General features: G+C 38.8%; 1 protein-coding gene across 1 annotated transcript; it reads right to left on the bottom strand.

Moving 5' to 3' along the window:
• Positions 1-347: 347 nt before the first annotated feature.
• Positions 348-17,395, bottom strand: cdc34a (cell division cycle 34 homolog a). Its single transcript, XM_079807961.1, has 5 exons — positions 16,867-17,395; positions 5,179-5,265; positions 2,246-2,343; positions 1,684-1,818; positions 348-1,591 (listed from the first exon to the last, which is right to left on the bottom strand). The coding sequence occupies exons 1-5, from the start codon at positions 17,050-17,052 to the stop codon at positions 1,366-1,368; spliced, it is 732 nt and encodes a 243-aa protein (XP_079664087.1). The 5' UTR covers positions 17,053-17,395; the 3' UTR covers positions 348-1,365.
• Between the last annotated feature and the right edge of the window lie 748 nt (positions 17,396-18,143).

The raw sequence follows: 18,143 nt of genomic DNA, 5'->3' as shown, positions 1-18,143 counted from the left end.
AATTCATGTCGCCTCACTCAAATATACAAATTGATATTGAAGCATATAAATGGCATTACTTAATTGTGCGCTGCTTAAATTTAAATGCAGCAAATTTAAACCAAATGCTTATAATTTGGAAAATAAATTTCAGGCAGATAAACAGCATAACCTGTTGGCTATAGTTAGGCTAGGCTGATAAATGTAACAGGTCCATAATAAGAAGCCTACTGCTGCCCTCTAGTGGCAAAATTGCTTTGTTATCAGTTGACAGTGGCACCACCACTACATTTTTTTTTTAAATCCATATATATATATATATATATATATATATAGATATATAGATAATTTACTATTCATTATATAATTGGATTTTATCATGTGTTTATTCATCAACATAATTGAATTACAGCAATTTTAATAAAGACCTTTATTCAGACTTTAAATAGATTTACAAAGCATACCAAAAAGAAAAATAAAGTACAAACGAGAAGGGAAAGTGGCCTAAAATATTCCTTTGTGCATATGAATCTGATGAACAGGTTTAAAGAGTCTGTTGGGGTCAAAAGGTGAGCCACAAACACACCAATGTTTTCCTGAGGAGGATTTTAGGCTCCAAATAAAGTCACCACAAAGCTTTAAAAATGAATAAGGATATACAGAATAACAAAACTAAAATACCCTCAAAATGTCAGAGTAGCTAAATATAGCGAAGAATCAAACTTCAAACTACCTCGCAACCCCATAAAAATCGAAAACAAAACACAAATAGACAAGTTTGTTTGTGGGTCAAATGAAACGTATTAAAGTCCAAAAGGAAACCAAAGCGTAGAATGGTGTGAACTGTATGCGATGCATCCATTTATCAAACGCCTTGCCGAGATCCTCTTCCGGAGAAGATTTATCGGAGTAGCTTGTTCAGTCCTTGGCTACAGAAGCAGAATATGATGCATTGTGGTGTAAGAAAGAGAAGTAGCCCTGAGAATGTGTATTAGCTACTTTTCTCCCCCACCCGAGACGCCAATACTGTTAAATCACAGAAATCGAAAACCTGAGATCAGGTGCCTTTGAAAGGCAAGTTGTTTAGCGAGGATCAAATAAACATGAGCTGGACTGTTTCGCACTGATTGGTTGAACCCAACCTGCCCCCCAAAAACCAGACAAAACAAAATGTAAGAAATAAAAAAACAAACCCTCAAAGCGTCTGGGTTTAGAGGTGACTGCAACGGAAGTACAAAAACAGTTCATCGGGATCAAGAACCTCTGCGCAAATCATCTCTTGCCCTTTGTGACGCTGGGGACCTCAGGATCAAACAGAAGATATTCCTTTTTGACTTGATTTAAAAACCAAACGGAAAACCAGAAGAGTTTGGAAAGCCTGGGTCGTCAAGAGTCCTCCGTCCCAGAGTCGTCTTCATCATAGCAACAACCCTCACCTTCCTCTTCATCATCATCATCCTCTAATTCCTCATCATCATAGTAGTCATCGTAGAATAAGGTGGTGCCCTCGTCGGCAGGTGGAGCGCGGGTGCGGACGCAGTACTCCGCCAGTGTGGTGGGCACTTTGACCCCGTCCCGCTCCGCCTCGGCTTTGGTGGATAAAACCTGCTTCCTGTGAACCAAGACCAAACCATGCAGTTGAGTGGAACTGATGTGCACGTATGTGTAAACTTAACCGAAAATGAGTGAAAGGGTTTCTCGAACCTGATGATCTCTGCATACTCGCGGTCTTTCCCCTTACTGTCCCTCCATTTGCGGTACATGACAGAGGCGTCCACGTTGGCTGGCGAGAAGGTGTTGGGCTCATTCAGCAGCGAGATAACGCTCAATAAGATCGTTCTGAAAGGGAAGCAGATATCAGCTGATTAAATGAGACCACTTACGACCATTTGGCTTAATTACTGACCTCAAGCTGGAAGAGGCACTGTGCAAACGAACACAAGGGAAACTGTCAAATTTACTGCTGTACCATTCAGACAGGCTTTTGATTAAGAATTCATACAAGACAACTATGGAAGCTTGTTTCCACCACAGAATAAAATATTTTAAAAAGACAATTGCGACTTTTTATCTCACACTTGTGAGTTTACATCTCGCAGAATTGCGATATATAAACGCGCAATTGCGAGATATAAAGTCAGAATTACCTTTTTAATTTTTTTATTCTGTGGCGGAAACAAGCTTCCATAGAAAAGTCGAAATTTTATGAGTTTTGTATAAAAAAAAAAAAAGAAAAAAAAAGAAATGATCGGACAGTATGCTGTACCTCACATTCTGTGTTGGGTTCCACCTCTCTGATGGCAGTTCACCACTTTGGGGATCGTCCACTGGCGGGTGCAGTATGGAAATACATACGTCGCCATTCTGAAATAATGTCAAAGGGGCTGTCAATATATTTGAATACTTATTTGCGCAAAAGTTTCATGGCCCCCAGAATATTTTGTTGTATGAATATCTAAACATGCAATATAATCAAAAGAAAGAACAGGTCCTCTGTTAAAAAAAAACTTCATGCATTCTTTTTAAAATCTGCACTTGAATATTGATAAGTTTATTAAAAACAACATTTTAAAAATCTGAGAAACATCAGGGCTATTTACATGGCAAACAACTGGGGTCCGTTCTTCGTACCTCGCTAACTCGGTTGGCTGGATTTGATAGTTGAAGATTTGGCATGATCTTGGATTGTTTGGTTCTTTGACGCTCATCCTGGACTTTGCAAACTTAAATCTGCTCGCGAGCAGGCTTATTTCATGTAAACAGGATTAGTCCCAATCACTTATACTTTATAACAAGAGTTCCTTACTGAACCAGGGGCAACAATTTTAAATAACTAATAATATAAAAATGTAATTTGAAAATAATATTATAATAATATATTATAGCACAGATGCAGAGAACTTGATCTTGACCTTTAAGAAACTTAAATGAATGCAGTCACGTAACAAATCTGCTTCAAATTGAATTAAATTAATTGCTAATTAGAACATTGAAATTTTTTTATTAATTAGATGTCATTACGTTGCGGTCTTGACGGCAGCCAATCGCTACATTGCTGATCGTGTTTCGAGTATCGATGCATCTGCCCTCTTCAGGGAACACAAAAACGCGCTGTAATCTTAGATAACTTAATCCAGATATTTTAATCCAATCCGCAAATTTGTTTGAAGAACCAAATTAGCCAGAGATCAGTTATCCCAATTAGAAGATCTGGGATCAAATCATCTCAGATGTATTAAGCGAGGTACGAAGAACGGACCCCAGGGGCCTATACCATGAAGCTGGTTTAGCTGGCTAGCCAGATATGTTGAAGCTTAGTTTGTACTAATGCTGGGTTTTGGGTACCATTAAAATGGTTTGGCTTTTAGCAGTGTTCATCTCCATAGTAACTTAAGCTCCATGACTAACCTGCTCCGGGGCAGGTTATGTTCTGGATAAGAGATCAAACTGAAATTGGACCAAACAGCTGTGAGCAAAGTGACATACCTCTGATGCAATAAAGTCACTCCCCCTGTTTCTACTCCAAATTAAAGGTCACTACATAGCAAATGGCTATTAAAGACTAAAGCGTCTGGCTTTTACAATGCTTATTTATAATAATAATAATTTTGAATGTTTTAGATATAATTTATGTAATAATTATACCCGTAATCAATTGCACATGTATCATTTTAGTTAATCATTAATAGGCACTTATTCGTATGACCTTTGTATAGGCTATTTATATTAATTTCAACTAAGCTTTAAAATCAATAAATAAAGCTATGCAAATTACTTCATGCAAGCTTAAATGTTCAATTCTCTATATATCAACTAAACTAACTTCATAACTTTTACTTGCATTGACGTAGTGAATATTTTCTTTAAGTTGTACTCTTTTATAGACAGCTCTTTTCTTCTTGCTGTGTAAATTTGTTTAAATTCTTAATATGTTTCAATAATGTAATATTCTGCAGAAGAGAGAAATGAATCTCGCTGCTTCTCTCGCGAGAAGTGAATCTCAGTTTTACTGATCCACAGCGTGTGATTGGCTGTTCACTACTGATGTCACAGCTAAACTCCTAAACTCAGGATCAAAGCCTGAGTTGACAGAGAAAGCTGATGATCAGCATCATGGGACCAACAAAGCCTGAATAGATTGGTTTGGTTTTGTCAACTCTAAACTAATCCTGTAACTTTGAGTTTGTTAAACTACCATCATGGTACAGGCCCCAGGTCAATATCACAATCCATAAAATTGTCATTATATAAAACATTTCAACTTGACAAAAGATTACATTTGGGTGATACATTCTGAAATATTCCTTGTAAACAGGTTTCTGAATAAAAGCGTTTTCTAGCAGTATCATAAAACGTACAGTCCAACAGGATATGTTTAACTAAGGAACCTGATACGAGTGACATACGAGGAACTTCACCTATCAATAAAAACCAATGTGCAAGTCTTGATTGACTCAGTCCTTTTAACGCATGTTTCTGTTCCTTTTTTGCCTGTTTTGATCAGGTGATTGAGTTCTCTTTCAGAAGATGCCTAATAGCGCCCCCTACCGTACAACAGTGAAAACACAGAAAGCCAGAAAATTCAGTCTTTGGCAGGGAAACTGTTAATAAGATTAATTCATTTTTAAATGACTGAATTTGGCTTTTACATTTTCTTATTTTTTGGAGTTCAAAGGTCTTGACCACTAGTCAAATTTAATTAGTGAAATTCCCTCATTTATAAAATAAATATATTACATGACCAGAATTAAAGTGAATTCACTGAGTGAATAGAAAATATAATTACATTTATTATTATTGTACACTGATTTTTATTGAAAAGCTGATTTGAACCCATTTTTATTCTATAAAGTGCCATATAAATAAACTTGATATGATCCGTGACCTAGAAATAGCTTACATTATAACCAGTCTATGATTTAATCTTCTCATTCAAAAAATAAATAAAAAAATGTTACAATAATTTTTAAGGGGGAAAAATAGTTGACTGATGTTTGATGCCAAAGCAGTTATGATGGTCAAATTAGGTACATTCCTACATTCATTTATTTTAAATAAAAAGTAACATTCATTATGAATAAGTATATTTTTGTTTAATAAAATGAATTGAATTCAAGCAAATTATAATTTGTTATTTTAATGAAAGCCAACGCTGATCAGGCTGTAGTTTGGTTGTAGACTGGGTTTGTGTAGGCTAACCTCGTAGATGTTGGGATGCCACATCTTGGTGAGGAATCTGAAGGCAGGAGGCGAGTACGGGTAGTCGATGGGGAATTTGATGCGTGCCTGGAAGAAATCACACATTTATTAGGTAACGGATGTAATGGCACATCGTCTTCCAACAATACATGATGAGCTCACTCAATGGAGCAATATAACACCAACACCCAAGATCTCTACGTGTACTGTATAGCTTTGTCATTTAACTGCTAAATACACCTCCATGACACATTTAATGATCTATTCATTGGTTGAGCGGTATTTGCGACCACACATCCCTTTCAAAAATCAAGCAGTACCCTTGGTATGTTTTCCATTTGAGAATATCTGATTTAGCTCAAAGCCTGTTACAAGTTAAGCTACCATCTGCAATGCAGCCTAACAGCATATAAACTGATTTGTGGCGGAGACTGATAATCCGTCCTAAAATTCGACAGAAGACTTCAAGCATTTCATCGCACTGTAGATTTACACAACCTCAACATGTATAAATACTATCAGTTAAAAGCCTGAGCTCCACTGTAGGCTTCATGTGGGTGTTGGCAGGCAGAATTGCCAAGGCGAGAATCCAGGTTGGCTGTACACCCTTCACAGGTAGAGTTCCCCTAGGGCAGCAATCTCAAAAACACCCTGTAGATCCATCATGAACCCTTGACCTACAAGAAACCTAATCGCTTTATGAGAGGGGAAAATCAATTACCACCGGTTCATGGACTATCATTCCAACCGTGGGGTTGGGGGCACCATATTTAGGGTTCTACCGGGGTCTGAACTTTTGAATTCAGCGATAAAATTACACACTGGATCTTTGACATGCATATTCATGTATATCTGAGCATAAACGAACGCTTTATACACACACACGGCACGCAGATCCTTCACAATCTGTAGCAAGCTGAGCCTGGTGCCTTTACAATACAGCGGGTGGAGGGCACACATGCGTACGGACCACTCCGCAACCCCCACAGCACACATTTGCTGATTTGGCACGGTCAGCTGGTGTGTGCTTCAAAGGGCCAGCTCTGGGAGGGGAGACTGGGGGGGTTGGGAGAGCCAGCAAACCAAACACACACACACACACACAGTGTGGCACCTGTATCAAGTGATACTCGATTCCTGAAACCCAAGTAGCGCAGGGCAACTTTCAAGCAAGCAAGCCTATTAAACCTCAAGTAGGGATCCGTGTAAGAAGGTAACAGTATTACGTTTCGCCAGAGGCAGCTTACAGGAGTCCTTCGCCGTTGCACATGACCCGACACACAAGAGCTCTTGTGACAGCCTGTGTGCCGAGCGTCTCTCTTTAGCTACATTATCTAACAACTAGATGAGAGGACTTAAACTTAAGGCACAGGGATGTACAAAACCACAGATTTTTTTCTTACTAGTCAGTACATGAAGCCCTGTATAATTAGGCTGGGCCATGTAGAGTATATTTTTTACGGTCATATTTTTACGATCATTGCTTGTGTAACATCAACACACTATCAGACTGTATGATATACATCATAGCTAAGACTTTGGCACCAAGCAACACATTGAAAGCTCAGAGAACACAACTGCAACAAACTTTCTGATGCTGCCGGAACTTCGGAGACTAAGGCAATTAATCGGCCATCAGTGAACGTCACACTAGCTGACCAAAGACTGCCCAATTTTGTCCAACATTAGAAATCTTTCACAATCTTTTCCATAAATTGAACCGTTTTTCATTTAGTTGTTGAAATGCAACTAAATCAGCTTCTGTAATTTGTCGGATTAAGATGTTGTACATTGACAAAAAAAAGAACGCAACGTGTAAACAACGGCATTTGAAACCATGGGGTCAGAGGAGAGACACTGTTGACGCGGGTCTATGGGCGGGTAAACATATGTTTTTTTTGTTTTTCAGATCATTGAGCTTGGTACGTTTTTCGTCTTCACACCAAACTTGGGCCTTCAGTCGACAAAGTTTAAATCCTGTCTGGCTGGTGCGCTTCCCATGAGGTTTACGCATTAGGTCAAAACGCATCTTACTACCAGGTGTAAGCAGGCCCTGAGATGTTTCATCACCAAATGTATCTCCCAAATTCAAGTAAGTGGTCGTTTGCCTTATATGACTCCTTAGTTGGTACAACTGAATACCTACTCTCTGGCAGGAGGAGTGTCACATGATGCGTCACTGCTCATTGTTTTGGGAACAGTTGATTTAGCAGATGTTAAACTTCGTGAACAAGCCAAGTACAGCATTTGGTTTACATGAGAAACTCATTCTGCAATAAACTCATATCACTGTTATGCTATGTATTTGGTTTAAGTGAAATGACAATATGGGCCTCTTGGAATAAAATAATACATTTTGGCTTGAAAATATTAACTTGAATATATCTCTCTCTCCTACAATCACATTTGAGAGGAGACGAGAATCCCACGGATATAGGGCTGGTAGAGGAAAAAAACCAGGTCACTGCTGCTCTCCTTGAAGAGAAGGAAAAAAAAAAAAAACCTGTCCTGTTCTCCTACACCTCCATCTCTCTCATCATTTTCCGGTGCCTGATCGCACTCCCCCATCCCAACTGAAACATTAGAGGACGGGGAAATGGTGTCCTTGACTGAAAAGGGTTAGACAGTCCCTGAGGGCCATAGGTAGGAAGTTGTTCTTTTAACTCCCACTGCTGCGTCACTTGACACCAAAAGCTAGTTAAGAATGAACTGGGGTCCACTTGAAGCAGGTAATTAGCCTAATTAGAAGGCCATAAAGTTTACTATGAACAACTAGAGCACCTGTTGACTGGACTGATCCATCAGATCCATTTGTTCAGACTGGGTAGTCTTGCATTTCGGTATATCTACATTTGTAGACCTTGCTGATAACTTAAACATTAAAATGCTTGATGTTGGTTGATGAGACCATTGGCAGCTACTGTAACATCAGTGCAATGATTGACAACAGATCAGGCGCAGCCTTCTGGTTCAGTGGCAAATCGATAAGAAAACACTGTAAAAAATTAATCAATAAGTTACGACATGTTTTTAGATGGATGTAGCTCATCAAAATAAGTTCAGCAATTTTCAACTTTTTTATACAAGATTCAACTCATGTTTTTAAGTCAGTTTAAAGTAATTTAAGTTGAAATTACTTAAAACATCCCAGCAACATTTTTTACAGTGTACAAATCACAGAAAAAGAAACATTAAAGAACTAATAAATCCCTTCCTAATCTCAAATAACTTTAAATTGATAGTTATTAAATTATTACTTTTGATTATCAAATTGTGAATTTATTATTGCTTAATTTATGAATCATTTTCTAATGGCCTTTTATTTTAATGTACTTAGTTGACTGTGTATACATACACACACAGGTATATATAATATTTTACACATATGATTTGTACAAAAACCTTAATTTATTTAGGTAAGAATGAGCAAAAAATTACTTAAATCCAACCTAACCATTCAGACGAACACATAGCATTTTAAACAAATGTTGTTTTAAAAAAATTCTAGCTTCACATCCCAGATTCTGTAGTTTTTCCAAATGTGCACAGTTTGATATTCAGAAGCATATTTAATGCTAGTTCTAGTTGTAACATTAGTTGTTTTTCAGACATTCCTCTTTAAATGAAACAATTATCAGCTGTATGCAAAGTGACCACATTTGGTTTTTGACCACTAAAAATGTGTACAATTTACTCGTGGAGCCACATTGAGATCCCATATCTCTGTGATTGACCCACATAGAGCCTTAAAAATGAAGATAAAAAAAAGGTTTGTTAAGAACCAAAATCTAAAAGGATATCAAGATATCTTTAATACTACTTGAGTTGCAGGCTTGCAAACTTGGGGAAAACACAAAAAGTGCCCCCCCCCCCCCCCTATTTTTGAAATGTCACTATTGGCATATAATGCAACAAGGATTGCTTATGTCACCAGAATTTACTAATAGACCTAGCTATCCATGTGTAAAAAATAAAACAATGATGCTGCCATCTTTCTAAAGTAATTTTCATGCACCTTTCATTTCGGCCAAACCTCAGGAGGCCCCTCTACAAAATAGTGGATTACTCAGTTAACATCCATCCATGGCATTTACTATTTTGGCTTTAATGACTATCAACTTTTGTCTCTCATCTGAAAAAATATTAACAAAATCAAAAGTTTCCAAAATATGGTTGATTTGACACTGAACGACCCTATGAGACTATAATATATATCAAATATATCCATTTATACACACACTATATAGTATTTAACATATTATAGTGTTATTTAAGTGTACAAAAACCTTCATTCACTAGGTAAGAATGAGTGAAAATAATTCAAATCCAATTCTGACCGCTTAGCACACATACAGACATCTTGAAAGAGTTAAACATAGTTGTTATTATGGGCTGACTCACTCCAAACACCTTCCAGGCACAAAATGAAGCTAGAACAGGCACAGTTAGAGTGTCAGTCTCTCATTTCTGTGACACTCTGTCAGGCTGGCGAGGGGAGCGGGTAACATTGGGTAACATGACTCGAGCTGCTAGTCTGAGTCAAGCACGACCAAGCCCAGCTCACATCACCTGCCAAAGGGCCTGGGCGTGTGCATGCTTCAGTGGAGCTCAAAAGCGAACGCTGCTACCTGTCAGCTAAGCGCCACGTGTAAGAACTTGAAGCCTGCTTACAGGGATCCCGCTCATGAGAACTTAATGACTGTGCCAAACCTCTTTTAGCTGGAAAAATTGAAGCTAGACAAAGAGTGATGCTAAGGTGTCCAGCATAACCAAAATCAGATGAATAGGATAGGAGTAATTTTATATTACAAGAACAATTCATTTTCCAATCAACATTAGATTTTGTTTGTCAGAAAAAAAAAAAAAGATATATGAATCATATATGATATATTCTTTGTTCCGATTCCATTCTGATTGGATGAGCAGTGTTCGAAGCCACTGTAAATTGACTACAAAATGCACACCTGTGAAGGTACATTCTAGTGGTGGGACAAAACAGAGCAATATCGTTGTCCTTCTCAATGTGATACGAGAATCGATACGCTGGCGCCAAATATCAATATTTTAATTAAGAAAATAAGGTGCTCTAAATAGAGTTCCAAGCTCCCGGCGTCACTACTTCATGGAGATGACCAAAAGGGAAACTTATAAACTAGCCTAAGAAAACAATTTTTTTAACGGGACGGCGGACAGCAGTGCGATTAAAATAATAGACGTTTAAGTCTCCAAAGTCTGGAAAACATGCACATCCTTTTCACAGGCATTTTAATTTCATAGTTAGACTGATATCATGATGTATCATTATAGGATTGTCTAGCAATATATAGATTAATCGCAGAATTGCTGTATCGTGATATTTTCGGTATCATGAGCCAGGTATCGTATTGCGAGGTACCCTGTGATTCCCACCCCAGTACATTCTATAGTAATACGCCAAGTTTATTAAAATAACATGACTGATAATTAGTATTAAACAACCATTTATTTTACATTTGTTGCTGTTAGTTACAGACAGACAGGACAACAGAATGACATACAGACTTCTCGCATTTTCGCATTTCTCCTTAACTTCTGTAACAAGCCGATAATGTTTTCGACATCTAGCTACCGAGGTGCCTCAGGGCTCAGTGCTTGGACCACTAGGATCTGTCATTCAGAAACATGGTTTTTCCTACCACTGCTACACTGATGACCCACAACTCTACCTCTCGTTCCAGCCAGATGATTCGACGGTAGCTACTCGCATTTCTGCCTGCCAGACAGACATTTCTTGCTGGATGAAGGCCCACCACCTTCAACTCAAACTTGCCAAGACAGAACTGCTTGTGGTCTCAGCCAACCCAACACTTCATCACAACTTCTCCACTCAGCTAGGTTAGTCAACCAGAACTCCATCCAGGAAACTGGAAGTTGTGATTGATGATCAGTTAAACTCCACAGACCACATTGCTAGAACTGCCTGGTCCTGCAGATTTGCCTTATACAACATTAGGAGGGATCAGGCCATTCCTATAGGAGTGGTGCAGGTATGACGTCACTGTAGGCCAACCGGCAGTTAGTGTCGCACTGTTTCCCTCAACAAAAACCCAATAGGCTTATCCCACAGGCTCTGTGATCAACAAAAGTTTATGATATTTGCACGTTTTGTCCATCAAGATAATTATTACAGATGAACACAACTTTTTTGAATTTTGAAGTCTAAATGCAGTCGCCAGAAGTAAAAAGCTAAAGGTAGGGTATAAAAAAACTACACTACGATCGCCTGACTTCTACGTCAATAAGCTTCCGACTACTCTTTCAGTTATCTAAAACATTTTCCAAGCACATTTGAATTAGAATAGTTTATAAGAGCATAAGTCAAACTGAACCGAAAAACCGTGATACACGGTTCGAACCGCGATCTCGCACGTCGAACCGAACACGCCTCGCCCCCTCCCTGCTGCCCCAATCCAGCTCTCACTTCACCTTATGCCACATTATTTTTTTCTGCCTTGATATTTGATTAAATAGTACACTTTTAACAAATAACAAGAGCTGTATTTCTTTACTAAATATTATTTACTAAATATACACCAACTAAGTGCATGTCACGTGACTTGGGTGATCGCTCAAGCTCAGTGTCGCCGCTCCCACCACGCTCAGGGAACCAAGTGCTGAGGAGGCACCACAGGAAGACCCATTATTGTTCTGAGTGGGTCGCGGAGTGCCTGAGAAAAACGCGTTGTTCCGATTTAGTATCTGCGGTCGGATGTTGTAAGGCTATATGTCTCTTTCACCTTAGAAAACCGAACGTTCATGTCCTGTCAGCCGTTATACTGTGCTCGTGGCGCACACACTTCAACAAGAGCCGTTGAAAAACAGAGTTACGACACTCCCATAGACTTCCGTAGGAACTGAGGAATGCGGAAGCAAAGCGTGTCATGGAGCGACCAATAGTTCCAGCATTGAACCCCATTCATTTCAGTGCATCTCAAGCACATTCGCTGGCAAATTGACTAAATTACTGCATATTGAGATTTTATGGCATTAGTTGACCTCTCAGAAATATTAATAGAAGTGGTATTTTATGAAGCGCGTTATAGTTAATGTTTATAGTTATATATAATAGATGGTTAGACTCTAACTGCAGTTAGATAATGTGAGCAGCACAGCAACAGCTACTATATCCAGATGCTATCGTTCATATTTCAACAGTTTTTCGTCTCTCTGAGATCTTTCTGTCGAATGCGTTTCTATGAAGTAGCCCAAACAAGGAATAACGTATAACGCCTATGAATAATGAATAACGCCTGGATAGAAAGAGTTGAATTAAAATGGTTGCCCTGTTTTTTTTAAACACCATTTTTAAACTTCTTTCTTGGGTTAAATTCTGTACATGCTAGAATCATTCATTTATATTCACCTGTTGTGTATGCTTATGTGAGACACAAAATAACATTCGGACGTTAACAACATTTAAATTATAAAAGAAATTACCACTAACCAGTAGATGGCGGAAGAGGAACACTTATTGGCTCAGCCATTTTTCTCTTTTTTTTTTTGAATGAATTTTTAGAGATCATGAAATCACTACTATAACATTAAAATATCTATTTTTGTTACTTTTTTTGTACTGAAGTGTTAAATATATAGGCTAATTGTAGTGAAAAATCATAAAGTCTCATGAAAAACAAAAACTTCGGACTAAACATCACAATAAATGGGAAGATTCATGTAAAACGTAAACTTGCACTAAAATTCATTCAGCGTTTTGAGACTATACAACTTGTTTCAATCGATGTGGTTTCTCATTCCTGGTAAATTAAACATATGACTGGTCATTATTTTCAACAGAACTGCCCGTGATAGGCTACAACACTCAATGCTGTAAAATCATGCACTCACATGAACCCAAATAAAATAACCAGATCACTCAAAAAAAAAACATTAACACCATCTCTTCTTTATCTCTCCCCAGAATAAAATGCTACTGTAAAGCCTAGTCGAAGTCGACCCACATATTGTGTTAATATTTACCAGAAGTTGCTGCAAATATATTGAAACTGCTGTCTGTCCTGCTTAATCCTATTCAAAAAGATTGACAGCGCGGAGTTGTATCGAGAGCTCCATGAACCATGCTGTATATCACTTCATATATTAAGCGCAAGAGAAACTACGATCATGCAACGCAAGTCATGAAATAAAAGTTAAGTACCAATAAATAACGTAACGGGTACGCCTGAAGGATTTGCATGCATGCTAATCAGGAGCAGTCATTTGATTCATTAACAGTTCATGTTGGTATTGTGTATTTGCCATGGTAACTGTTGTTTCCATAACCCCAAAATGCCACTTTATTTTCACTTTGTTATTTTGTAAATAAATTTATAAATTATTTTGGACATTTAAATGAGTGTCGTGGCTACTTTATTGTGTTACAAAAACTGCCATTTAATAGCTTTAACTTATAGGCCTATTTATTCATTCATCTTCAGTATTTGTCATATTCATACAATTTATGTGTTTAAGTAGGCTACATTACTTGTGTGTGGTCATTAATTTTGGTGGAATAAATTAGCTTGTTTTGTTTTTTTAATCTAGTCTAGACTAGTCTACAGTGGAGGCATTTATTTAATATTAGTTTACTCGGGTATGCTAACTGCTCTAAAGAAAACGTGAAGCCAAAGTATAAAGTAAATAAAGATAAAGTTAATAACTTAAGGCCTGTTCACACCGGGAAAATTTTCACGTGCGTTTATCGCCGACGTTTAACGCCTCGTGACTAAACAAAGGGCGCCAATGTGAATGTGCACACCGACGCGCAAGACGGCAGGCGTTGAAGTCATTTTTTTAAAAACAAAAACGCCTTGGGTTCGTTTTTCTATTTTGACGCGCCGTGTTAAAAACTGGCCGACCAATGAGATCAGCGCTTTTGTTCACGTGCCTGGAGCTGCTGAAGTGACAGTAAAACACGACTTGGTGGCGCTCAAGCACTAAACGGTCTTGCCGAGCACACATTGATTCGACGAAGTAGAAGTAAGTAGACAAAGAACAAGATGAGCTGCTAATGCTGCTTGCCAGTTAACAAAAAGTGTGTGAATGGTTTTGGCCATTTACATAATATGTCTATGGTTTTGGCCAAGCCTGTAGTGCTCCTGTCAGAAACTGAAGCTTCCTAGCCTCGATCGCCCCCCGGTGGCTGGTCCCCGGTATAGCTCCTAAACCCCACCCCTCCATGTATTTGAATGGACACGAGACACACTAAACAATTCAATTACACTTCAAATAATTGTTTCCTAAAGATGTTTTCTGTCATTTTAGGCAGTTTTTATTACGATGAGGCACTGAGGCACTAACTGACTTTTTTCGGGATTTTTGGGAGGAGATTGGAGCTTTAGCTTTAATCTCTAAATTTCTATAACTGTTTATTTCACACCAACATAATGAATTGTTCTGCATCTGTGAGAGTGTAGGCGGGCTCTTGATAATAGCGCCTCTACTTCCTGTTCTCTACTGCGCAACTCCGGTCCCGAAATCGCTACTGCGCAGACTCGGTCCCAAGATGTCAGCGCCGTGAGCGAGCATACAAAAGCTTCAACTATGGTCAGCGGAAGTCAATGAAGTCGCGTCGTCCATATTTTTTTACGGTCTATGGTTTTGGCAAGCACGTAAATACTGTGTCTCTTCTTCTTCTTCTTCTGCCGCAGCACCAGCTTGTGTACCGGGAAAGCTATCTACTTAATTTGCACGTTCACTCGACGCAACGCCAGTGAAAAATCGATTGGGTGTGAACACTCAAAACACGCCGAAAAACGCTGACAAGAAATTCCTCCCGGTGTGTACAGGCCTTTAAATTATTGTTGTTGTTATTAGGTTAAAAGTGAATCTAGTGTTATTATTGCTGGTGCCCTGCCATGAACCCTGACCCACAGCAAACAGAACCAAACCGTGGCTCCAAAACCGCGATGTGAACCGAACCGTGGCATAGGTGTATTGTTACACGCCTAATAATAAGTATAATGAGGCTGTAAAAGTGGACTGAGCTTATCTGTTCGGCATGATGTTTAATCTCCCCACAGCCTCTATAGTCCCTTTTAGCCACTTCAACAAACAAAACATCACGGCAATACTGATGCATTTTATGTGGTAGAATAAAACGTGAAAGTGTCTTGAGCTTGTGTTCACCACAGACCTTATTCAGCCATTTAACCAAACCCCATTGACTTCAGGACGACGGAACCGGAAGTGCTAAAATGCTAACTCGCTTCGGCCTACAAAATGATGTTACACCTGCACCAATCCATTTCCCTCCTAATTTGTAAGTTGCTTTTGACAAAAGCGTCTGCTAAATGATTAAATGTAATAATAGATTAAATAACTTAGCCAACAGTTTTGTTGTGAACAATCATAATGTCAAAAAAAAACCCATTTATTTCAACAAAGAAGAAGAAATGCAGAAGGGAAACCTGTCTGTTTCTGATGGGGTAGTAGTGCGCAGGAAGTCATGGTTACTCATCTCTTCCTGTTGGAAGAGACGCTGAGCAGGTCCCAGGGCTGACCTGCTTCCTTCCTCCACGCCAACAAACAGACACCATTTTCCACATCAGTGAAAGAAAACAACAGGACTGAATTGAACGTCCACATTAACTCTAACGTTTAGACAACAAGAAAAGGAGACTAAACTGGCATAACAAATGTGTTTCTGGTTTCAGGCTGTAGGCAATGTGCCCAGCCGGTCGGTGGCCACTTGCTAATGGCATGACTGAGTGTGTGGAGGTTGGTTGGCCAACATGCAAGCCAACAGGCATAGCTATGAAGCCAGGCTAAATATAACTCTACCATTGTTGTAGTCTGCCAGAGTGACTTTGCTGGGACACAGCAGAAGGTATTTAGCAGTAATAGGTTAAAGTAAAATCTACCTAATGTGTAACAGTATTTTGGGTTGATGCGTTTCTCTTCACTTGATAAAAACAAAAAGCTTTGCAAATAACTTGGATTCAATTTATGTTCTCGCATGTGTTATGGAAGCTATTGGCAGATGAAGCAATAAATATGACAGATGTTTTCCTGTTGACAGAGAAATGTTCAACATGTAGAACACTAATATGTCGACATGTCCAACATATGTAGAACCAAAAGCGATAGATGCTGTCATTTAGGGTGATAGGTTGGATCTGAAAGAGATATTTTACTATCCATCTAGAGGAAACGTTCTTGTGGTTTATTATCTTTGAAAAAAATCGCATACTTTGAACTTTAAACAACTAAAAATCACATTGAGAGAACTTTCAGTCGCTGTTCCAGAGAGCGGTGTGTAAAAAGTAAATGATGGTGATTCAAAAGAACAATAAAGGAACAATGTTGGACGAATGGAACGTTGGCATTTTAAAAAGTAGAACGCCGAACCGCTGATTTAAAGAGACAGTACAGCGAAAATTCTATTATCACCCACGTTCGTTCTTTCTTCCGCGGAACACAAAAGGACACATAGTGACAGCCCCAGTCACATATTTCCTTCATACATTTCATGTTCCGCGGAAGACAGAAAGTCAAACAGGTTTGGAACAACAGAACGTCAGTTCTTAAAAAGAGAATGGGGCAAATAAACATTTACAACGTTTACATCAGAGGTCATAAACGAAGGTAATAAAACAAAGAGTCACCCTCGTATTCAATTACTCATATAAGACATAGCCAACCGTAACTCACCTTAAAATAACCCCCCTCATAGTGCGTGTTAGGGGGTCCGAAAATCGCGACTTCCCAGTTGTACAAGTCTGACTCGTCGACTAAAGTTATTTTGAAGCCTTCAACTGGCTCATCCTGGAGACTTTTCAGCTCCAGCATTAAAGCCTTTTGGGAACTCGCAACATGGTGGTGTCTATGCTGAGCCATATTCCAAAAACAAACGATAAGGCATCCAAAAGAAAAAAACCCACAAACGACTTTGATGCGTCCGTATCGCTCAGTAGCCGTACACGCTGAAGTCGAGCGAACAAACCCGAGATAAATCACTCGATGACAAATTTCGCTTAGCGAGTACCAGCCCCAGCGGATTTGCTGTTCGCGTCGGGCATTTGAAGTCCCACGTTAAGCACCTGCCGTCGATATTAGTCGTGTTAAACTAATCAAGCGTTCAGCTAGTAAACAAACAAGCAATACGGGGCAAGCTTGTTCAGGAGTCTCGCGCCCTCCCCCCGCGTCACGGTGCCAGCAGCTGTAGACCACGTCCCTCTACGCCTCCTGCGACCAATGGAGGAGGGCATGTTGAGGAGCTTAACCCTACGAGCAAAACACGACGGAAGGATATATTTTAACAACGCTTACATATATACTACAACATTATCAATAATATATGGCAAATATAAACAAAACACATGTTGACTTAAAAAAAAAAATCCAACACTATATGGGCTAATTTGTCAACTTCCATTAGAGAAATATAGCAAAACATTCAGGAAACACTATCTATCTATCTATCTATCTATCTATCTATCTATCTATCTATCTATCTATCTATCTATCTATCTATCTATCTATCTATCTATCTATCTATCTATCTATCTATCTATCTATCTATCTATCTATCTATCTATCTATCTATCTATCTATCTATCTATCTATCTATTGTTTGGTCTATCTGTCATTCAGCCTATCTATTCGTCTGTCTATCTATCCCTCTGTCTATCTATCTGTCGTTCAGTCTTTCTGTCTATCTACGGTCTGTCGTTTGGTCTATCTATCTATCTGTCTGCCGTTCTGTCTATCTGTCATTCAGTCTAACTGTCAGTCATTCAGTCAAACTATCTATCTGTCATTCAGTCTATCTGTCCTTTGGTCTATCTTTCTATCGTTCAGTCTATCTATCTATCTGTCATTCAGTCTATCTGTTTGTTGTCTGGTCTATCTGTCTGTCATTTGGTCTATCTATCAGTCTGTCTATCTATCTGTCGTTCAGTCTTTCTGTCCTTTGGTCTATCTATCTG

Source organism: Gobio gobio, assembly GCF_949357685.1.
Source record: "Gobio gobio genome assembly, chromosome: 24".
NCBI classification, from domain to species: domain Eukaryota; kingdom Metazoa; phylum Chordata; class Actinopteri; order Cypriniformes; family Gobionidae; genus Gobio; species Gobio gobio.
The sequence above is the reverse complement of the archived record's forward strand: the minus strand, read 5'-3'. Positions and strand labels throughout refer to the sequence as shown.

Excerpts from the sequence above, each read along its gene's own strand:
- cdc34a (XM_079807961.1), bottom strand. The coding sequence starts at position 17,052 with ATGGCTCAGCATAGACACCACCATGTTGCGAGTTCCCAAAAGGCTTTA. Across the intron at positions 1,819-2,245 it reads AACCCAACACAGAATGTGAG|AACGATCTTATTGAGCGTTA; the intron begins GTACAGCATACT and ends CTTCCCTTTCAG. Across the intron at positions 1,592-1,683 it reads GAGTATGCAGAGATCATCAG|GAAGCAGGTTTTATCCACCA; the intron begins GTTCGAGAAACC and ends CTTGGTTCACAG.